Source organism: Haliaeetus albicilla, chromosome 5 (genome assembly GCF_947461875.1).
Source record: "Haliaeetus albicilla chromosome 5, bHalAlb1.1, whole genome shotgun sequence".
NCBI lineage: Eukaryota > Metazoa > Chordata > Aves > Accipitriformes > Accipitridae > Haliaeetus > Haliaeetus albicilla.
Window position 1 is genome coordinate 9,824,253 of NC_091487.1, and position 24,097 is coordinate 9,848,349.

A 24,097-nucleotide genomic window follows, 5' to 3' on the forward strand; every position below is an offset into this window, starting at 1 on the left:
TGTACTTTGTGTATTAAAAAAAACCACCCAAAAACCAAAAAACAAAAACAAAAAAGCAACTTTGCAAAAGCCTAGGCTTTCTCCATATTCACTTTACAGTGCTGTTTTATCTCCTTGAGTTCTGTTGATCCACTTCCTCACGCATGCATGTACTTGTTGCTGTTTTATAGGTGACTTACCAAGCAGTATTTTTTATCTAACATTATTCTTTCTCTGTTGATGGGAATAGATCATCCCTCTAAACAGAAGGTTTAATTAACAAAGCTTTAATTAGAGACTAATGAAACAGTGTATATGGCTTATTAAGTAGATTCATATTATGAATTAGGATGGACTTTTAAATTCTGCATTATTGAATAGTGAGAAAGTATTATGACTAGGGACAATAGAAATATGCATTTGAACATGCTGCATGAGACCTATGGTTTTTGCTCATCTTTAGACTAGTGAATCTACACCAAGAACGCTTGGTGTAATGATAGGTTTATTATTTTTACAGTTACAATGGAGGCATCTGTGTTGATGGTGTGAATTGGTTTCGATGTGAATGTGCGCCTGGGTTTGCTGGCCCTGACTGCAGAATTAGTAAGTACCTGTATGGGTAAAGAACTGAAAGAGTGTACCATTCTGACACACAAATCGGAAAGAACACCCTGTCACCCTTTTTGCATTAGGTTAGCTGAATTCCAAATAATGAAGCAGAAGCCACCTGTCAGTCAGCCAGGTACTGATAGCTTGTAAATAATGGCAACTTATGTTCCTTTCTTCATTTCATTAAATGGAACTGCGTTGCTTAAATTATACTCAAAGACCGGTTGCTGAACTTTGTCAGACATTTCTGAAGGTTCTGGGGTGCTGGCTTTATAGAAGCTTATTAAGTATTTTTACTGATAAGCAACTTGTTAAAGATGACGTATATCACTACATGTTCCACTTAACATTAGTAACTGAAATCCACTGAGACATCACAAATGAAAACAAAAACATCACGACTGTAGTGCTGGCATGTGAACAACAGAAGTATGATAAAGGTCTTTCAAAGCTATAAAACAAACCTGTTGCACTGAATTATCCTGAAGGATAGAAACTGAAAAGAAGGGGGAACAAAAGACCCTAAAACTGCATTGAAGTGTTGTGGAAGAGTTGGTGGTTTTTTGTTGGTGGGGTTTTTTGTCTGCGTTTTTGTTTTTTTTTTTAATGGAATATTACCATTTTGACTTGCATGTGATAGATACCTTATTTTTACTTTATTTTATTTTTACCTCTTCAGAAGATCAGACTGAGTCTTCTGTAGCCTCAAGGCTGTTGGGCTTGGTCCTTCTACTCCATCAGTATGTTGGTGTGCTTTCAAGTTGAGATTTCATCCTCATTCTGGCAGGTAGTAAATGAGCCAACATCTCTAGTCAGAGGGTGACTAGTACTTGTGGTAGCATCAGCTTAGTAATCTCTGGACATAGAACCAGGGATGGCAGATAAATCACGTATCTAGATCCAGACACGCAGTGAGGGATGTTGAATTCTCCTTTTCCAGACAAGAAATGCAGAGAGGACTATTTGTAGTCAAAGGCAAGTACTGTGCATTTGTAATGGGACTGCAGACTTTTTTTCATGTTTAGACTGGTATAGACAAAAGGAGTAGCTCTGACAAAAATGCCTTTTATGGCTAATAACAGAAACAGAGTTAACAGTCACTTTTTTCAGCATACAGAGGCTGGATAATCTTAAACCAACATAGCTTGAAGAGAGGAGGAAAGAGTAGTTAAATCCTGTAGTAGTTTAGATACTTACGTATTTGCATCAAAGTTCATCTTGGAGTGCTTCTGAAAGAAGCTAGAATAGCACCAAAAGCCCTTCCACATCCATTTGGTATTTTCCATGGCCTACGTGGGTAACAGTCTCACTACTACCGTTTATCACGTTCACTTTCTAAGTCCAGTCCTTCAAACACGGAAGATGAAACGATACTGTGCATCAGTCAAAAACTGCTGTTTAAACAGTTTTTCTGAGGGGTTGGAGTGGGCCTTCATTTTCAATGGAAGGAAACCTTTTGAAAGATGTTTTGGAAGAGAATGGTTATGGTTGAAAATTAAGCAGTTGGTGCCTGTGGCTCGCAACTTGACAGGTTGGTTTCTGTTGCCTTTGTTGGCAGACTGTTGCATAAATTAGTATTGGTCACTTCCCCAGGATAACAACACACTGCTGTGCATCAAATGGACTATGCTTCCCTGCCTTTTTCAATAGGTTTCTATGGCTAAGCCTCTGAATCTTTGAAGGTTGTTTTTTTTAAGAGGCTTTTGTGCTAATTGTGTGTGTACTAAATTAATCTACTCACTATTTCAAAGTTATTAAGAAAAGTAACATCAAATGTTACAAACTAAACTATTACTCTTCTTCCTTATGGTGAATTCTATTGTAGTAAGTCACTTTTTTCAAGCACTGTTGAGCCAAGTCATTGTACAGCTCTTGCACTGTGATAACTTCCTGAAAGCATGTGCTTTTCTGGGAAGCCTAAATGCCTAAGATTGGTGTCAGAACAGGATGTGTGACTTCAGTTCTATAGCTGAATGTGGAGAAGACATTAGCACCTTCAGCTGTCTAACACCTTTGCTCTGTGAGATGAGTCAGCATATGACTGCTTTTCTTTGATCACCAGAACTTCAATTAGGGTGCAGTTACAAGAAACCTGTTAGAGGTTACTGCTGAAATGGTAGAACTATCCAATTACAGGACTAATTCTGAAGCCAAACTGTCCTTTCTTTAAGAAAGTGGGTATTGTCAGATTACGTCTCAGTAAATGTTTAATTTAAATGTTCTACATCCTTGCCATTGAGTTTTACCTATTTTCTATCTAGATATTGATGAATGCCAGTCTTCCCCTTGTGGATATGGTGCCACTTGTATTGATGAAATAAATGGATACCGATGCACTTGTCCCCCTGGAAGAATTGGTCCTAGATGCCAAGAAGGTATTTCTATATCTGCAATCAACCTTTACCCAAACAGTAGGGTACAATGTAGCCAGTATAGAGTTTATATATAGTAGTCTGATATGTAAGGAACAGTAGCTAGTATTTTTCTGATTTAAACTTGTATGGCTTCAGTAACTTGAAGAGGTAAAGTGTCTGAGTGTGCTTTTTTTTTTTTCTCCTTAGTGATTGGAATTGGAAAGCCTTGCTGGCTTAAAGGAATGACCTTTCCCCATGGCAGCAGATGGGATCAAGAATGCAACAACTGCCACTGTTTGGATGGCCGTATTGACTGCACCAAGGTAGGCATTTTGACCTATATTCTTACATCCTTCTGGCTGAAACAAACTTGCTGTTCATTGTGCACAAGTTAATCTCTTTTTTTTTTTCATCTAGACTCTTGCATAAGTCTCCCCCAAACTGCCTTTGTTTAAAAAAAAAAAAAAAGAAAAAAAGAAAAAAGTGTCTAATGACTTCCTGTGAAAATACTTATAGGACTGTCTTTATAATCATAAGCTGCTGTCCTGCTCTCTATCTGCTAGAAGAAGCTCTCTAGAAGCAGACAGACATTTCTTGCAGAAAAGGAAATATGAACTGGAATGGAATAATGACCCTTGAAAGGATAAATAAATCACTCTGACAAAGCTTTACAAACAGTTTTAGAGATCCTAATTTTGTGAAACATTAGTTCCAAGGTAAAGGACATGTAGGAAGAAAAGTTTCTTCAGTGGGTAATAATCTTCTTTTTGTATTGTCCTTCAGTAGGTTTATGAATTGACAAATTGCAACCTTTATATATTTATTATGGACTATATCCTGGTGGTTGTGACTTAGAAAAAAAAATAAGACTAGCCTAAATGCAGATTGAACATGTTAGTATATGTGTTCCAAGCCTTTCAGCCCTCCCAAGATAGCATTTCTCAGTGGATTTGTGGTACCTGTGCAGCTTTACATCACAGTTGGAGATAGACAAGATCAGTGCTGCTTACAAGTTGTAGGGCTAGGTGAGTGGGTCCAGATGAGCGCTAATAGCACTTAGAACATTACTTTACAGAGCAGTCTCCCACGTTTCACTGGAAGCACCAGTTTAAAAACCTCTGGGTCTTACTAATCTATCTAGCCTTAATCTTATTTGTTTAGCTAGGTATGCGCTGTAGGCAAAGAAATAACTAAGTCATTTAGAAATGCTATTTTAGACTCTATGGTGGTGTGATTTCAAGTTTGAGATGTCTTCAGAAGATAACTACATGAAGGTAACTAGAATCTCAGAAATGGCGGTGCGGTAAATGCAACTTACCCATATAAGGTGTTTGGTGCTTTCATGTGTAATGGAAAAAATACTCTTTCTTGCTGCAGCTGTGCTTTAAGAAATCCATAGGTTCCTAAACTAATAGTTGTATAGTATTATATAGAATCTTAGAGGTTACATCATGAAATGGAGCCACATTTGGAAGCTTGCTACACCTCAGTAACTTGGGGGTACCAGCATACTGTTTTCTTTTGGGAGAGTGGTTGAAGCGACAGTGCTTATCACCAATGTGCATCAGCCCTTAACATCTTCAGCGTTCTGTCGCAAGGATCTCGGTATAAATACTGAAGAGAAATTAATCCTTGTGGAGGTGTTTCTCTTTCTAGATTATAGAAGCCTAGATGACTAGTTCAAAATAGATGCTTGAATTTCTGTATAACTCAGTTATGTGGGACAAATCCATAAGCCTCTAAGGGGATATGCCCAGTCAGTGGTGTCTTGGGTAATCTTTGCACCGTTTTTACTCTTTTGTCCATACAAAATGTCCTCATTTTGTGGAAGAGCAACTCCATCTGCTACTAGGACTACAGCAGTATTGAAATCTGGATTTTTTGCAGACGGTAGTAGAGCTTGACCATCTTATGTGAATTGGTTATTTTGATTTGATGTATAAGAGCAATTAACTGTAGCAGTACTTTGTTCTTTTTAATTTCTAGGTGTGGTGTGGGAAAAAACCTTGTCTGTTACACAAACACTGGGATAATTCAAATAACCAGTGTCCCATGGGTCAAGAATGCCAGGAGAAGTATATGAAATGTTTTCAGCCACCATGCACAGACTGGGGAGAATGCGGTGCCTCTGAACCTCTGCCTGCCAATATCAAGTGTCTGCCTAATTCTGGGTACTTGGACAATGACTGTGCTAGAATTACTTTAATTTTTAACGGAGACAAAGTCCCTCAGGTGAGAACAAAATTATTAATGAAGTATGGCAATATATGTAGGGATATATTCCATGTCAAAACATGGAGGATTAATGTTTCTAATATGACTCCTTGTTGTCATAAACTTGCAAAATTTGTTATTAGACTTCTCTATTGCTATTAATTGTGCTTTGTCTAAAGGGCAAGGCAATATTAGGGTTTGTACTGAATATTTTATTTTCGTTTTTTAAATCTGAAAGAACTACTTTCTTACATTTCAAGATGGGCTCAGACTATACTAGGATAGTTATGCAAGCTCAGTTTCTCACCCTTAATTCCAAAACACTGTTCTTCACTTTTTTGCCCTTTCTTGCTGCCTTCATCAGGTCTCAGTAACTGCAAAAACTCTGAAGATGTTTACTTTTATGTACTACTTTTTACTTAAACTAAAAGTCATGCAATCTCCCTTGCTTCTAACAGGGCACTACAACTGAAAATATCTGTTCTGAAATTCGGTATTTACCAGCTACTAGGACTGTTTCTAGGGACAGAACTCTGATAATACTATGTGATCTGTCTTACTCCACAGAGAATGCAGTGGAAGTTGCTATTGTAAGTACGAGACTTGTATTAATATATAGAAAAACGTTTTCTTAATAGCTTATGCTGGGGTAGAGGTTTAAGCTTGTTTCACTTCAATGCAGGTACTGCAGTCTGTGGCTTAGCCTGACTGCAAAGCAATTTTGTGATCTTGCAATTTCCTATAATGCCAGATAGCTGAAACTGCAGGTTTCATTAATAACAGAAGGCTACCACAACCTCCTGATAAATTACTCTAAAAACTAATTCAGCCCAAATTAGTGAACAGGTGCCTGTTATGTCAGAAATCTTGGGCTATTGACCTTTTCAGTAAGGAGATATGGTTGCAGGTGGCTGGACTGGTTCTTGTGAAGAAGTTTCTGCTGTGCATTTAAAGTATGGCTGCTTCAGGATGTTCATTAAACGTATGTGCTAAGTGGGAAGTAGAAGAAGGTGCAAGCTGAGTAGATGAAAGTAGCTATTGCCCTACTGAGCTAAAGACTAGGTTCAGAGGCATTTACAGGCCAATCACTCAGCACTTGCATGTTGCTTAGTTTCCAAGAAAGAGTTAATTTTCATAGTAAAGTGTTTATCCAGGCAGAAGCTGTACTGTCTGTCTCTACCAGTACCATAAAGAACATGCTGAGCCATGATGCAGGAAGCAAAGTGTATGGTATAAATAGAGCAGACTGTTATTAGTCCAAGCTTCTATCTAGATAATCCACATGACTTGAAGTGCTCCAAACTATGACTAAGTTTAGCTCAGCAGTGTAAGTAACATGGAAGTCAGCTGGCTTTTGAGGTATGCTAGATTAACAAGTAGGCGTATTACCCACCAAGTCTGACACTGCATCTGTAGTTTGGATAGAGCCAGCTATGCTATTGCTACAGTAAACTTTTAGGGTACTTTTGTACTACTAGGTTACTTTTGTAACTACTGTCAGGTAAATTCAACCTAGTGAACGCAATTAAGATGTAGCTGAATTTAAAAAGTAGATTTCCATGGTTAGCTGATTGCAATAACTTTTGTTTTTCCCCTTCGCTCCCTTTAGTCTTTTGTTCCACATCAAGATGAACAAGATAATAGTCTCATACAGAATGCTGCTAATACAATAGTAAATGCAATCACTAAGCGGCAAAACAGCACTGTTATGTTGGCAGTAACTGAAGTCAAAGTAGAAACCATCGTTGTTGGGAATTCATCATCAGGTAAGGTTCCCAATGCATACATCTGTGTGTGTAAGCATTTTCTGTTCCCTTACTGTCAGTCTTGTCTTTCATTACTTGCTGGGGAAAATGATAGATCAGGTTTTTTCTTTAATTGCTATTACTAACTGAAGAGGAAGTGGCTTTAAAATCAAAATTCTGTGCTTGTGTGCTAGTTTAAACCTAACCCCATCCCTAGCATCCCCACCTACCCTTGCCACTGTTTTGGCTCTGACTTCCAACCCTGTTCTCCAGTCTAAGCATGCCTTTCACAAGATCAGGAGTTCTTCTCATGAGCTGTTCAAATCCTTTCTGATTCTCCTACATTAACGTTAAGCCAACCTCAGCCCTTGATCCTGCTGCACTGTAGAAACTGAGGCTGTGAAGTAATGAAAATATGGGGAGGGGGAAGACACATAGTGTGATACCAACTCTCTTCTGAAGTGCTTATGTTTTATTTACCTTAACAATACTTAAAGGTGTCTGGTATCTTCCAATACTTGGACACGATAACATAAATCTTTGCTCTGTTTTTCAACATGTGTTTCTCACTAGTGCACAGCTGGCTTAAAATGTAATGTTCATTCCTCTTAATGAGGATATGGTGTGATTGGAGAGACCTTTACCTCTGAATATTGGCTTTCCAAGAGCTATGCCAAAATAAGCAGTTGAAGATTTTGCATGCCTCTGTTCCTGCCTGGGGGAGGCAGGAGACAGTCTTGTGGAAGACCCCTGGTAGTTTCCAGTTCAGCTAAGCCCCAGAGTGGAAATCTTACAATAGTAGGAGACTCTCCCAAGTTTTTCCTAGACCTTCCCAACATAATCTTCTGAAAGATCTTCCACCCATAGTCCAAATAATTAGTAAATTGCCTGGTTCCACTTCCCTTGCATTTCCCTTCTACGGAATGCCTTTCATCTGTTAAAGCCTTGGCAAATGTACTATTTTCCCAGCTCCCCTGAAGGAGTGTACCAGCTTTGGTCTTGTCTTGAACAGAAATCCTGTAGATGATAAAGAATCGAGCTGAGATTCCGACATACCTCAGCCTTTCTTTCTTCTGATTGTGTGTTAAGTGCTAGGGCAAAAGGGATGGAGATTACTTTGCCTCTTACCTCAATAAAATTCAAAGATTCTCCTAAGAAAGTGGATAGGCTTTGACTTCTCTTGCAGCTACTGCTAGACAATGGTTTCCAGACTCCTCATTTTATTATGGATGCTCAGTATTGACCACTGGCCTCTAGTTCTTTAAGTGGAGTTGTTATGAAGTAAGCTGTAACCTGGACTCTCATGTTCTTTGATTTGGTTTGATACCCCTTAATTGGGTGAGATAGGTGAAAATCTTATCACAAAATCTGATGTAAAGCCCTGTGTCTGTGTTGAGAATCTTATTTTTGTGGGATGCTTAAGAGTATAGATGGAGATGATCATTTAGACACTAATTTCCTCTAGCTTTAAGAAAAAACATTCTGAATTTGGAATCTGTACACAGACAGTTCTCTGTATAAGAACCTTTTATTAAGTAAACTTGGATCCTCAGTCATATGATGAAATAATAGATGTGATAGCAGTGATAATGCAAGCTTTGTATTGTAGTCTTGGAGAAGCTGGTATGAAGAGCTCCTTTTTCCTTAAAGTATTTTCCCCCCATTCATGGTTTAGAATTAGATTGCTTATGAAAAATGAGGAGAGAATAGCAGTTACTCCTAAGAGTATAATTCTTCCCAAAACTGCTAAAATACAATTTTTGGATTGCTTGAGGCCAACTATGTTCACAGTTTATTCATCCCTCTTTACCAGAAGGAAACATTTTAGAAGGCGTCATATTCCACATAAGGGTATGTTCAGAAGACACTTTAACGTTAGAATGAATGACTGTGGTGTTGAAGCAGTCGGTTGTTTTTGTACAGCCATTTGCAGGTTATTCTGTAAGCAGTTGTTTAAAACTGTAGAGGGAATTTGTGATTGGATCAGAGGCTAGGAGTGGTAGGTTGACAGAATTTGTCTGCAAAGCTTTTGAGCAGTCCTGCTGTCTCTACAAAAAGCAAAGCACCTGATGTCTTATTGCGTCTTACCATGTGTGAATTCTTGCTTATCGAGAAGAGTAGAAAAATGTTGTTGTTCTATCCTAGCAGTAAAGCCCTTGAGGAGGGGGAGGGGAAAGTCTAAACGTACATAACTTTTCAGGAATGGTTTCCCTGAGAAATAGTCTGTGTGGCTGGGAGAGCACTACTGGGGTTTGTGATTGGGAATGTGGAGAAAAGCAATTGCCTCAACTCCTTTTGTGTATTCATTGAGTGGTGAAGACAATTTCTAGGGACAATATTCTGGGGCTTTACTCTGAAGTAAAACTGGAACATCCTAAGGAGTGCATGGTTGATTTGGTTACGTAGCTCTAACCTGAATGTTTTTTGAGATAGTTGATACATAAAGGTCTGTGCCCTTGATGGTAAAGCACTCTTCTTTCTGATAGTAAATGCAGGACATATTTCTGATGCAAATGCCAGTACTTCTAGAGCAACTTAGAGGCATAATATTCTTTTTAGCCTGCCTCCTACAACAATAGACTTTTTTTCTTGAGAGGCATTACTGGGGTTTTCTGGGCCAACTTAGCTTAGGTGCTTGAGAAAGAGATGCTGCTTATATAACCAGCTTGTCTGTTGGAGGGGAAAAACATCTCAAATGTAGCATTTTCCCCCCATCATCATTAAGCAGGGAAAACTTAAACTAGTAAAGAGCATTCCTAGATGAGCTGGTGCATTCAGACAGTTATCACTGTGCTGTAATGACATCTCTTTCTCTTAAAAGTCTTTCTGTGGCTAACCTGTAGTTACATGTGGATACTTCTCTTGCAGATGTCCAGTGCTATGTATCTAGTTCTGTTAACTCAAGACTTTTTTTTTTTTTCATTTGCCCTCTAGATTATTTGGTTCCAATTCTTTGTGCAGTATTTAGCATTGTATGGCTGACTTGTATAATCATCTGCGTGTGGTGGACTCGGAAGAGAAGAAAAGAGAGAGAGAGAAGAAGTCCTCCCAGAGAAGAGGGTGCCAATAACCAGTGGGCACCTTTAAATCCTATAAGAAATCCTATAGACAGATCTTACAGTAACAAAGACATTCGTTATGAATGCAAAAACTTCATATCCCCTCAAAAAAGAACTTGTGATGCAGTAGAGGAGTATGTAGAGTATGAGGAAGAGGAGGATGAAGAGGAGGAAAGAGATGAGGAAATGGACAAATTCCTCTCTCACAAACTTGCGAAGCCTTTGCCAACAAAGGCATCTGACACATCAGAGAGCAGTCCAGTAAAGAAATCCCATCAAATAGGCAAAATGGACAACAGATCTGTAAAAAATGTGAATGCATCAAACTTTGAAGGCAGTAGAGACTAACCTGTATTTGGAATGTAGGCAGAGTGCGCCTACACTTACTGGGGAGGAGAAAAATTGACATCTCCACTTTGCATCAAGGACTAAAAATATCTGGAGTCAAATGTTCATAGTTTCTTTATTTTGCGTAAAAAAAAAATAAATAAAAATAATAAATAAAATTTATTTTGTTTCTTTAGCCTTGTATAAATTATTCAATGACTGTCAGATGAAAAAAATGAGTAATCTTTGATAGTTGCTATTTTTGTAAAGTTTACTTATAATACACTCGCTGTGTGGCAGAGGAGAGGTTGTATTTTCAATATGTGTAAAGTTTATTACAAAAGACTGTACACTGTTTACAGAATGTATTTCTTTTTATTACTTGCTCTAATTTAATGGTGGCTTTAAAACCTCCTGGTTGAGGAAATTGTGTGAACTTTAAACTGCTTTCTTGACTTTGAATCTCTATTAATGGCAGCTCACTGCACTTGTTACGTTAGTAGCTTCTGTAAGATTTTTTCCAAATTTGCCTTACACACTTTGTAATAGGAACAAAAAAATTATAGAGATCTTTCAACTGTGGTTTAAAAGTGGCCTTTTTATTTCTGTTTAATTACTTTAGAATTGCAGTATTGAAGCATGTGACAAGTGCCTTGAGATTAAACTTTTTCTATAGCAACTGTCAAAGACTGCCATATCAATATAGTAAAATTGTGAGAACTCTAGGTTCCCCAACTGACACAGTTTATTTTCTAATAGTGCTTTTTTGTAAATATGTACATATTAAATGAATCACTCTGTATATTTGATTTAATAACTTAAATATTTTGGTCTTTTTTTTACATGTCATTCCTTTTAATTTATGTTGCAGAAAAGGAGGTTTTATGGCAGTTTATAAGACTTTTTTTGGTATTATGTCCAGATTAGAAAGTGATGTTAATACAATCAATGTTAGGAATCTGTTGGTCATTTGTATTTACATAGGAACATAACCACTTACGTGTAAATAGATCCAGAAATGTTTGTTTATCCCCATGTTCAGCCCATCTCAAGAACACTAACGGGTGCATCTACTGTACAGTACCAACATAGCGAGGCATTGTTTTTTTCTTTTGTGAATATGTTAATTACATGTGGTATTACTTTTTTGCGTTTAAATACAGGCCTAATGAAGGGAACAATATTTTCCTCAATCTTGTTTGTGTTGTGCTTTATTCATCTTTCGCTCTAAAGAAAAAAGGCTGGCAAGCTCAGAAGATGGGAGTACCTCATTAGAAATGGTTACTTGTAATGGAAGGCTTATGCGTTTTGTTTTTTGTTTTTTTTTTTTTTAAAGGCTTTATTATTGCTATTAACTGGGCAAACTATAAGTTTATTTTAATTACTGAAGAAGCATAACACTACATACACCTAGTTACCCAACCAGTGAGAGGAGCGGATGTTTGAGAGTATAAACTCTGGCCCATGAACAATGTAAACATGAATGTTTTGAAACCAGTTATTTTATACAGGAACGCAGGATTTGCTTTGCAGGATCTTCTGTTTTAATACATTTTTGTTTGACATGTTCTTAAAAAAAAAAACCTTTCAGAAAAGAAACTATTTATTAAAGCATTTTATAATGATGTTTGTTGTAACTTTTTTACTTGTGCTAAATATTCAAAACTTATTTTGATAACCTGGTTAGGAGTTAGTTTAGAAAAGGGTACTATCCTTCTCATGTTCCCCAGTATAATCCTGAGTATTTAAACCAAAAACACTTTTTTTCTGCTACTCTTGTAACTTTTTGTACTGTAATGCTGCTGTCTTCCATAATCTAATAAAATGATTCCCTCATTGTGTGTAAGATACTTCAGATTGTGTTTGCTTTCTAAGTGCTTGGAGTTCTGATGCGATGAGGCTGAAGGACGGAGGAGTGAAAGTCCTGGTTTAATGCACGGTAATTCCTGTAACCTGAGCTTACAGCCTGCATCCGAGTGCCGATACTTCCTGAGCCAACTCGACAGCGTTGTCCTCTGCCCACTGCTGCACCGCTAACGGTTTGCGCAGGGAGGTGGTATCCCACCTGTGGTCTAGAGACAGAGACGCCTTCAGTACCTAAACCGGGACTCTCCCTGCGCTGCCTCTTTGCAAAGCGCAAAGGCTGGTTTTAGCTGACAGTTAGTGACCGTGCGTACGATGCGCCTTTTCTGAAATGGCTTTCCGTCCAGCTGCTGAGCAGAGGCCTGTCTAAGCAGTATTGTTTTGCTTCCTTGGGTGATGAGAGGGCTGTTTCCCTCAAGCCCCTGCACGCTCATTCTTGCCAAATTGATTTTTTTAAGTAATACCTTTCTTCTCTGTTCTGCACCCATTCAGCCCTTTTACTTGTCATGCTTCAATTTTTCAGTTTGGTAGGTCTATGCCTGTTTTCTATGGTAACTTGAATGGCTTTTGTGTAGAATATTTTCTGTAGTGAAAGGTGAACTCTTACATAAGATAATATGGAATATAAAAATTGCATTTTCTTAGTAGCTATCAACCCCCAAAGCACAAATCTAGATACTAGCAGAGTTTTTATTCCAGTCATCATACAGTTACTTTGTTATTATTTTCCTTGGAGTATTGGCCTGTCTTTATGTTGATAAGTGAGAGCTGTTTCAAAATCAGTTCTCAAAATCAAATTCTATTGTTATCTCTGATTTCCACTTTTCAAATATCTGTCTCCTGCCCTTGAAGCAACGGTTGGTGGGGGTGGGGGGAAATCCAAAGCTGAAATAAGGAACAGACACTTCTTCAATGAAGACTTTCTAAATTCAACTCCATGGTGCCTTGGGAAAACTTAGTGGCTGTCGTTAGCTCCTCAGAAATAGTGGGAGCAATGCTAGAACCATTCAGGACAGTGCCAGATTAGAAAAATGTCTTTTTGTAAGATGCTCTGATCTCAGAGACTGCAGTATTTATGAGTACCTGCTGCAGAGGGCAATTTCTGATAGTCACAATGTACTTAAAATAGCTGAGAGAATGCTCCTTGTTGGAGGTTTTACATGAATACAAATAAATGCAGTGGGTGTTGCTGCTGTAGGCAAAAGGAGAAATAGATTTTTTTTTTTATATACATACAGAATAAGGCTGTTATTCTGTCATGCAGCAGTGAGCTGGCTCACTGCTCATTAAGGTACTAGTTCTGCTTCTTTGTATTACTGAAATAGTATATAAAGTAATGGGGTCACAGCAGTAGTCATCATCATCACCCACTGTTCTAAACAAAGGTTCAGAGCATTCCCTGATGACTGGTACCATGTCTGGGACTTGTTCCCCTGTGGATTCACAAAACAAGCATGGACAAGTGTTCAACTTGGCAGTGCAGTTTGCCTGCCAAAACCAAGAATTATTTTATGCCACCTTCATGTCATGACCAAGAGCGAGTTATGTAGACTGAGGTACGTGAAACTAGATGAACAAAAGAGGACGATGAATAAAGAGTAAACTTTTTGACTTGTGTGATTTAACATTAGAGCTGTTTTATGCAGATTTTATTTTTATGCTGCTCTTAAATTAATTGCATCTCTTCTCCACTTGCTCCACATCACCCTATTCAGTAGTTTTGTTTCCTTTTGACTTATTTTTACGTGAAATGTTGAACTTGTACATCTAAACTTCTTGCCCTTGCATATGTGCTAAGCATTATATTACTTCCAGAATCATATCTGTTAAAGGACTACATAATGAGGAAAATTAGTAAATGGGCTCTTCTTGAGGTTTTTCTAAGCAATGAGTAGTTCCAGGCTAATTTTTCTTCTCTGATGCTCTTTTCAAGATCTGATGCTAACCTGAAACTCTTGGTGAGCTCACTTCTTTTGGCCATTCTCTGTTGTCTGGTTCTCCAGTAGACCGTGTAATTAGTCCTCTTGAAGTCAAACTATGCTTGGATGGAAAGCTAGTTCATATAGCAAAAAAACTTACTGCTGACCCATACTTTTTCAAGAACAACCTAAAAGTTGAAAGGCATTTTAGTCACTGCCTTAAAAGCTGCTGAGGACACTAGTTGCAATGCTAGTTGTGATGTAGCTTGGACAGTAAGAGACTGGGGTAGCATGGAATTAACTTGCACAGGAATTTGGGTTGGTTTGATTCAGTCACATGTGTGGTATCTCTGTCTCATTCTTCTTGAGTGCTGATGGGCTGTCAGTCCTTTGGATGCAACAGAGAAAGGATGAGCCTGAAGAGAAGAGTTTGAGTAGCTTGTGAACCTTCCTAGGTAGTCAGCATCCCTTCTGTTAGGTAGTCTAGCTGTGACCTTTGGGGGGCTTAGCGTGAGCAAGGAGGGTAGAGGTTGGCTTTGCTTTTTCTCCTTTCTCAACAGTAAAGTAGGTGTTTGAGTCACTCTTAGTAGGAATCTTGCTCTTGCTTTGGAAAAATTATGTGAATCTCAGGCTTGCTTTGCTCAGTGCTGCAGAGCAGTCCCTAACTAGCCTCTTGTCCTAATTTCATCACAGATGGTGGGGTAAAGAATGGGCTTATAAAACTAGAGGAACAAAAGGTCCGCTTGGGAAGGAGATATGACTAAATCCTTTCCATGTTCATCCCTTTTACAGCACACATTCTCATGTACACAATTTTTCTATGTGGATATGTGGAACTTTTTGCTATTGCTCTGTATACAAGTGATTTCTTTCAGCAGGACAGGGACTTAGACTGAGTGCAAAAATACTTCTTCAAACACCTGATTATAAACATCTGCTTGCCATCAAATGTTTGTAAATGAACGTCATAGGTAATAAACTTATATAGAATGTCTTTTTTTTTTCTTCTTCCTGCAAGCATCACTAAGTTTCATGGTTCATTGGATCACCTTTTCCTCTGCAAAAGCCAGTAAAATCTGGGTGTTTTATATGAATCTCCTTTTTACGCTGTGTATACTACTTCTGGTGCAAGAAGAAGCAGACATTGTACAGGGTGGTGTCTGTATTCATAGCACCAAGGCAGTCTTACAAATGAGCTGGACAGGGACCCAGCTCTCCTGCTTCAAAGTTAACAATCCAGGTTATTTGCAGAGAATCAGCATGATTTGCACAAGGCGTGTAATTTCCCAAAGACTGAACGATGCCATCTTGATGATTCTTGCAGCCAATAACAAGTCCCATAGTTCATACATATAACCTGTTCTTACAACTATGCAGATGGAGTACATCTTTCTCAAGCAGTACTTTGCAATACCTTTATGAAAGGAGTATGTAAATCAACTAGCTTGAGTGAAAAATGACCAGGTGTTTAGAAACTCAGAGAAGGAACTTTAGTTAATTTCCTTCCCTGGCAACAAAGCTGCTTCAGATTTTTCTAGATGGCGAAAAAAGAATAAAATCATGGAAACCTTAAATAGGCAGTGTTTAGGAGGCTTTATGCTTTTGTTCATATTAATGATACTCCATCCATATTACTCTTTATAACCACAGAGACACAAAGAATGTGTGCTTTTCTGAAAACTTGACTAAGATTTCTTTTTTTTCGGTGGTGGATAAGGCAGAAGGATCACTTTGCAGGTGTAAATGCGACAATCCCGAAAGGATGCAAGACCGTGACTAGGGAATCACGCTGTTTTCTGGCCTATGGGTTCCCAGGAGAGACTATCGCTTTCAAATGTTCTGTCAAAAAAAACCACAAAACCAGCCAAATGCAAATCCTTCAGCCCTGTTTGGTAGAGAAAGACTTGTTAACTTGTCGATCTTTCTCAGCTGCTATCCTATCTTTTCTCCCACCCATCTGAAGGAGGCTTGGGTTGGAGGGGACTTCTCCCGGTGGCAGATTTGCTGTGCCGATAGGCTACAAATGAAAGAAGGTTGAGCAGGGAGCTGCGGAGCAGGTTTGGAAACTGCTGTGGCAGCGGCATACATAAGGCCCTTTGAAGGCTTGGCCATCTGCCTGGAGGCATAACTCTGGGCATAACCCCACCTATTAATTAACAAAGCCCTACCTGTGGGTGGAAGTTCATTCAGCCAACAGCCATACTGGTGCAGATCAAAGGTCCAGCTAGTCTAGTATCCTGTGTCCTGCAGTGGCCAGTGGAAGATGCTTAGAGAAAGTGCAAGAAAGCAGTAAATTGCTGCGTGAGACCTTCTCAGACCCATCCAGTTTCTGCTGATCAGTGATTTAAGGGCTTCACAAGCCAGACACGTTTGATAGGCTCCCCTTCTCCATGTCATCATGTCATCCCTTTTATCATTCAGGCCTCCACAACATCCTGTAGCAGTGAGTTCCTCAACTGCACCATGAATTGGGTGGAAAAGGGCTTCCTTCTGTTTGTTGTGAACCTGTTGTTCCTTGATAAGATGATGTGAATACAGCAAGCCGTTGTTCCCTCTCCCCCATCTCCATGACGTTTGGGATTTACAGTTTGGGATTTACCCCTCTGTCCCTAAGTTCTGGGTTTCAGAGTCCCGGTCTCTTCCGTCTCCACTTGTAGAGATGCTGTTCCACATCTCCAGCTGTTTTTCCTGTATGAGCTCCATGCCCTTCCAAATTATTCTCTACCACTTTTGAGTCAAGATGACCAAACTGAACAGCATCTGATGCCCGGGCACCCCACACAGACCAGCACTGTTCTCCACTTCGTTCAAATCCTTTCCTGACAGTCTCTGGAAGGCTGGTTACTTTTTGGCCCCCGCTGGCTTCAAGACTGATGAGGAAACAGAAGATGGTTGTTTCATGCCTTGGCTCTGCATGTGCCTGGTTCTTGTTAGAGCGAGGGTGCAAAGCTGTATGAATCCACTGCTCTGAGTGCGGGGGTCCCTGGAGAAGCTCACCCTACCCATGACTGTCTGCAAGGAGCAGCACTGGGAAGTGGGGTGAGAGGGCCCACACTGGGCCTGAGCATTGTGATCCCCTTTGTTTGGGGGGGAATTATGCCAGCGTCCAGGACTCGTGCATACAAGGCTAGTAGAAGACCTAATCCTGCAGCCTCTCCAGCAGGGAAGAGGCTGAAAAGGATGTGGGCATCAGTGAGTATGGAAGAGGACTGTGTTTTGGGGAACGCTACATCAGCAAGATCCGGAGGTGAGGGTTAGGTAGGTACCACGTTGCATCGGTTCGCTTCTCTTCCATTTCTCTGCTGCTGAAGAGCTGTGCAACAAGTCACGGCCGACAGAGTCTTTCTCAAAAGCGGGGTATCCGCAGCCCCATGCTCTCTAAGGTGAGGCCAAAATGGCCATGTTCGTGCTGTACCACCAGCTCTTGGAGGACAGGCAAAAGGAGAAGCCAGAGGAGAAGGAAGAAAGGTTGGGTGGTTGGTGGCCGTTGTCCTGTGCCCAGCCCTGGGCAGACACACAGCTGCTCAAGCCAGGAGGAGAGCAACCTGGGTGGCTTCTCCATACCGTTATCCGGCAGCTCCTGTTCATCACTGGACTGCCCGTTATTAGAAGCTTGCCCACACCTAAGAACTGCTGCAGACAGCTCGTTGTTTTAGGAGCAGAGGAAATACCCTGGCAGGGCTTTTCTAGGTCCTGGTACCTGCCGGTGGTGGAAAAAGCAACAGCATAAACAACTGCATTCAGAGATGGCTCAAAATTAGAGTTTTGTATATTTAGGAGCTGTAGTTTATATAAAGTTATAAGCATTACATCATTTATAAATAGTATGTGAAAGCTGTTGAGGAGAGGGGGGTTGTTCCTCCTCTGGTACCCTTGTTAGATGCAGTCCCAGGACCCGATCTCTTTATGGATTAGAAATTCAGGAACAGTTTGTGTCTGTTTCTCCTTTTGCCATGTGGCTTATCTAGTTCTTCCCCCTTCGGTGGTCCCTTCACTGATGTATGTCTGCGTGACTGGGCTACACTCCAAAATCCTCTGTGCATTACTTACAAGGAGGTATAAAGGGGCACGAGAAAGGGCTGTTCGGTGCTGAAACCCCAAGTCAGCCTGTGCAGGAGATGTGCAAGCCAGCCTTTGGTCCAGCCAAGATGACATCCCTGGCCTGGCCTGCCTTCCGTGGGGCTGAACCTTCCCTGGGCAGGGCTGGCCCCTCCGCAGGGCACTGAAGGTTCAACTGCTGGAGCATTTTCTAACTTCCATTTCCCAAAAGCAAATGGAAATTTTGAGTGCAGCAGGTTCTCAACAGGAGACAAAATAAGGCATTGCTGGAGTTGAACATTTGGGCAAGTTAAAATGTGAGTGTGGATTAACAGGCTATCTTCTCTATTTCTCTTTCCCCTCCCTTTTCTTTTTTTTTTAAATAAAGTAACAGCCAAAAAAAAAAAAAAAAAATTAGAAATTGGTAGCAGAGTTCTGCTCTCTCATGACGTCCTTGCGCGTGTGCTGGGAAGCACGAGGGTGCTGCCTTGGCTCCCTGGACTCTGGCGGGCTGCTGGGGGGTGCCTGGATGCAAACCTCAGCCTGGGGAGGGTCCCCGGCATGGTGGCACGGGGACAACCCTCGCGCACGGTCCCGAGGCTCCACGGACACGGAGGGTCTGCAGGGAGGTGTTCTGACAGCCCGCTGACAACGCTTTCAGTACAGATAAACCAGCAAGGTTATCTCAAGTGCAGCAATATCCTCTAAAAAAGTGAGGAGGAGAACCTACTTTGCACCGTATCACTGTGGATAAAAACATGTTAATGAGCAGCGGTGGTGGGAGCAGAGACCCAGCACCTTCTACGGGCATCGTGCAGCAGCAGCCTGGGTGCGCGGGACCCGCAGCGAAATGCAGCGGAGGGACTACGTGGCCGACATTTTCCAGCCTGGGTGTTTAAATTTTGCTCTATATTTAGTGCCCTAAATGAGTGCTTTGATTTGCAGTGTTTCCAAGCACCTGCTGCTTCCATTGACTCTGGTGGTCTATATGGGTCCTCAGGCTTAAGCTGCTCTATCTACATGCCTAAATTTGGGTACTTGGGTTGGGAGCTGCGGGTGCTATATTCTGCTTGGGTTTGTGTTTCTCCTGCTGTGGGGTATGGTGCTAAACTGGGATTTGTGGGCAAAGTGTTTTCAAAACAAGGGCGGCTTTGATTTGCCAGTTTCTGGTTCAGCTCATCTGAGCGATTAATCATTTATTGGAGCAGAGAGCAATTAAACCTTTTGGAAATAAAATCTGAATTAAGGCGGACTACTTTCTTCTAGCAGCAGAGGCCTGACGCACACACAGCTTGGCCACTGCGGTCCATCTCTCTTGCAACAGGAGTGTTTTTCATGGCCTGTCCACTGCAGATCCAGTGGAAAAGCTGAGCTCTAATGCTGAACGCAACCATCCCACTGTCAAAACCTCCAGCTGGCTGCGACAGCTCAGTGGGGCACCGCTGCCGGCAGAGCCAGCACTCGGTTTTTAAGGAGCCCTGGTCTGGAACCGCACATGAACACTTATCCCTTTCATGCTCCTTTCCAGGGCAGGTAATTTATGTATCTAGGTAAGCAATGGCAACCATGTCCATGTTTCTGTCCCTTTGTAATAATATCCTGTTGTTGCTTTCCAGAGAAAAATACCAGCAGACATTCAAGGTTACTTCCTTGGCATGCTCTGTGTGTTTTCAGCCTGATTGTATCTGCACTGCTTAGACGTTTCCTGACATGCTGTATCTCCTCTGCTCTTGCAACACAGGCTGAGCACTAACTTTGCATGCTTTGCTGCAACAGACCTTTCTTTCCGGACCACGGCCCCAGCTATCTTTCAGAGGCTTGCTTCCAGCCACCTTCCCTCCTTTCTGCTACTCCCGCTTTCCCAGATTGCCCCTTAGATACTTCTTCATGGTGCTCGAGCAGGAGATGAAAAGTGAAGGGGACAAGGATCAGATGCCCACACGGGCGCTAGAAAGGGCCCTCAACCCTCTTCAAGACAAGTGGCATCTCTCAAGGGTGGTTTTAAGAAGGGACTCTCATCGTGGGCTGACCGCTCCGAGGCTGCCCGCAGGCATCGCTCTGGTTCTCTGCAGCACCGGGACGAGATGGAGCGGCCCCGGGATCCTCACGTGTGCCTGGTTCGCTGACCTGACGCCGCTCCCTTTCCTCATCCAGACCCTGAGAAGTGGGAGTCCAGGTTTGCTGTTCCTCATTGCTCCAGGATGCTTCTGCCCTGAAATTCATTAAGGAGATTAGAGCCCGCACCCGAATCCGGTCCCAGGCTGGGGCTTCGGCAGCACGGTCTGGCCCCCAGCACAAAGCCTGTATTGCGTGTGATGCTGCAGATGAAAGCTGTTGTTTGTTTACAAGCTCTTCTCAATTAGAACTCATTTGCTGCTCACACACTATATTTAAAAGCTCATGTTTAAATCAGCACTGATGATTTAGGAGTGCCTGTTTTGTTTTCTTTCCCAGATACATACGATAATTCCTCCACCTGTTAAAAATCTGTTGCTAATATTTGCTGCCTTTTTTTTTTTTTTTTTTTTCTGCCAGGATAGCCAGAGGCCTGCAAGTGTTTATTTAACTGTAGCTGTTTATTTCTCATAAATTTCCCAGTCTGCAAATCCACTTGGGATCAGGCAGGGAAAAGCTTTGCGATCCAGCTGAGTTTGATCAAAACAAATAGGGAGTTTCAGTTTGGGCCTTTGGGCAGCCCAGGATCTCTTCAGAGCCCCTCTCTCGGGGACGCTTTCCGACACACGGCCCCAGAAGCGTGGAGGGCACAAGCTCACGTCCCGCTGCCACGTTGTAGCCCGGTCCCCTGGCTTGTGTCGAGGGTGTCGGGCAGGGGGGCAGCGGCAGGAGCTCTGCCCCGCCGTGTGCTTCCCTGAGCCCCCGCCAGCCTCTGAGCCCTCCCGCCGGGGCTTCGGTGACGTTTTAGCCCGAATTGTTTGTTGCAGGTCAGCTAAGTGGGGAAAAATCTGATTGGAGTTTTCAGTTGTTTCTCAAGGTTATTGTTTTTACAACTTTCCCGTCATTTTCTTTCTATTCTGTTTATTCTTCGTTATGCCTTTTTGTTAATTCACTACAGACTTATCACCTGATGTCTATGTATACATTTTTCAGAAAAACAAATCAATCAGATCAGATTTACGCATGGGAGGATAACTTTAGCCTTTCAAGAAAAGTTTTGTTGAGATTGCAAAGCCCTTACTATAAAAATTGTCCTGTGTTTATGTGCATTTATTTCATTTCACCTTTCCATGAATGAAACTTGTGAGAGCTTCTTAGCCAATTTCGTGAGAGCTTCTTAGCCAATTTCCAGTGTAAACTTAGGAAAGCCAGGGTAAGCCCAGGATGAGAAGACAAACTTCCTTGCTGTACAGGTGAAGTGATCCAGCAGAATTCCAGGGAAGGGGAGCACACCCAAGATTTGACACTATGGCTTTGGGTTTCATCAGTCATTTCTCCCAACGAAACCTGTCCTGCCACAGTCTTATTCTTGGAATTTCTCGTTTTAATGTTTTTCTGTCCACCTACTGAATTTTTATGACGTTGAATGTTTGCAGAGACCAAAATGAGTTTTCCAATGGGCTATGAACTGGGGTGCTGACAGAAATGTTCCCACGTAGGTATCTGATTGGGACATGGCATTTCTTTCTTTCATGCCCCTGGACTTCCCCTATATTTCATGCTTTAGCTATGGGCCAACTGCCGATCCCTGTTTCCCAATTCCACACCGTGGAAGTCAGCAGAATCATTCTGGATTTCTCTGCAGTGTGCATGAAAAAGATTTTTTGTCTCTTCCATAATTTTTAGAACAACTGAAATGACTTTGGGGATGCAGTCAGGAAACATAATCTTGAGTAAGATAGAAAAAAGAAAAAAGTTGAGTCCTTGTATCTTCCATGCTATTTCCATCACCAATGTATTTCCTCTCTCAAATTGCTTCTCTCCAGAGTCACACTCTGCCAGAGATAACTAGGTGGCGGTGAGTGAAGAAAGGAACGGTATTGTCTACAGCTTTGAACCATGAATAGCCCTTGGAAAAACAGCAGCAGAGAGAGATACAAGTTCACGTTGATAAAGCAGGTTGCCAAGTGACAGAAGACTTGATCCCGTTTCACTGAAGTTGGCAGTAAACTCCCACGGACATCACTTTTATCGCTGCTCCCAGCCCATCTTGGGTACCGTCCACCACCAGCCTGGGCAAAGCGTGGGCAGAGCACGGCTGTGAGGATTTCTGTGGGGTTGGGGCTGGCTTTGCTGCTTGAGCATCCTTCTGCAGCGGCTTCTGGGGCCGGGGTAATGTGCACCCATGAGAAGCAAGGTGGGTTAACTGAGGTTCAGCACCATGCTGATGCTGTGCTGTGTCCTTTGGCTTTGTGTTGTTGAAGGAGTGAGCCCACATGCATACGCATATATACATCTGTCCTAGTTTTGACTGGGACAGAGTTATTTTTTCCATACTAGCTTGTGTGGGACTATTTTGGATTTGTGCTGAAAACAGTGTTGATAATTCAGGGGTGTTTTAATTACTGCTGAGCAGTGCTTACACAGAGCCAAGGCCTTTTCTGCCTTGGGAGGGGACACAGCTGGGACAGCTGGCCCCAACTGACCAAAGGGATATTCCAGACCATATGACATCATGCTCAGCATATAAAGCTGGGGGAAGAAGAAGGAAGGGGGGGACATTCAGAGTGATGGCATTTGTCTTCCCAGGTCACCCTTGTGCGTGCTGGAGCCCTGCTTTCCTGGAGATGGCTGAACACCTGCCTGCCCATGGGAAGTGGGGGATGAATTCCTTGTTTTGCTTTGCTTGCACACACGGCTTTTGCTTTACCTATTAAACTGTCTTTGTCTCAACCCACGAGTTTTCTCACTTTTATTTTTCTGATTCTCTCCCCCATCCCACCAGGGGGGAGGGAGGGAGCGGTTGTGTGGTGCTTAGTTGCCAGCTGGGGTTAAACCATGACAACATCATATTTATGTATATCAGGGCCTCATTAACCACAAATTTGTAAGCAAAAGCCCCAGCAGACGGCATCTGCTGCCATTGACCGGTCCCCATTGATGAAGACTGTGTTGGTCCAAACCCTGGTACACTCCTCAGACAGCAAGATGGGCTGACCCCACGCGAAGGGCTCACCTCCCCGGCCCTCAAGCAGACCTGCTGCTGTGCCTTCGCCAGGTGATGGAAGGGGACAAAGCGATTGAAGGCTGTTTTAATAGCTGCCCGCTTCCCTGCTACCCTTTTCTGCCCGCACATGATGCAAAACATTGGGCAGCCCTGCAGCACGGTTACTTACCGCTGTCACCGAGACCATTCGTCAAAGCCCTGCCTAATGTCAGCCGACAAAGGGAAACCGTTTTATTTTGGTGCCTCCGAGGGGGCTAGATGAATAGCTGAACGGCAGCAGCCTAATGGATTTTGGAGCCGGGGAAGAGGGACGGGACACGGCAACAATTTGCTGGGAGGCGTGTGGGGAAATGTTGTTGCAGCGATGAGGAGCGGGAGATGGAGTAACAATGGCTCCGGTTTACATTGTGCTGCGCTGGCGCTGTGATCTGCTGCCAAGATCAACCCGGGAGAGAGGAACTTGAAAATAACACGAATAGTGTGGCAAGAGAGATACCCTACAGCATATCCTGCTCCCTCGGACTTTGCCTTTGAGTCAGGAGTGAAATATTGGAGCTATTGTGGTGAAGTGAGACTTAAAAATAGAAGGAAAAATTGCTGCTTTTTTTTTTTTTTCTCCAAGGGGACATTAATTGTTTTTAAGTTGTGCTACTTCTAGTTTGAGTCAAGAAGGAAAACACTTCAAGGCATTGAAAGGGCTAGAAAACATGTCACTCATCACCTGCAGTGTGAGGGCTGCCCCTTATCTCCATTGCCATAGCGATGCTGCTGCTCTGGTTACTCTCCCCCGTGGGTTTCATGCTGCTCCCCGTGTTACCTCCATGTTCAAGATCCTTTCATAGAAGCCTGGATAATACCACAAGCC

General features: G+C 42.0%; 1 protein-coding gene across 4 annotated transcripts in view; it reads left to right on the plus strand.

Annotated features, from left to right (window-relative positions):
- JAG2 (jagged canonical Notch ligand 2) overlaps positions 1-12,136 on the plus strand; it is a 72,889-nt gene extending 60,753 nt beyond the window's left edge. For all 4 annotated transcript variants that reach the window (XM_069783274.1, XM_069783276.1, XM_069783275.1 and 1 more), the window contains 7 exons: positions 500-585; positions 2,853-2,966; positions 3,153-3,268; positions 4,932-5,177; positions 5,618-5,749; positions 6,769-6,925; positions 9,839-12,136. In XM_069783274.1, coding sequence (XP_069639375.1) covers positions 500-585; positions 2,853-2,966; positions 3,153-3,268; positions 4,932-5,177; positions 5,618-5,749; positions 6,769-6,925; positions 9,839-10,311 — 1,324 coding nt within the window. In that variant the 3' untranslated portion in view covers positions 10,312-12,136. The remainder of the gene's footprint in view (positions 1-499; positions 586-2,852; positions 2,967-3,152; positions 3,269-4,931; positions 5,178-5,617; positions 5,750-6,768; positions 6,926-9,838) is intronic.
- The last annotated feature ends 11,961 nt before the right edge of the window (positions 12,137-24,097 follow it).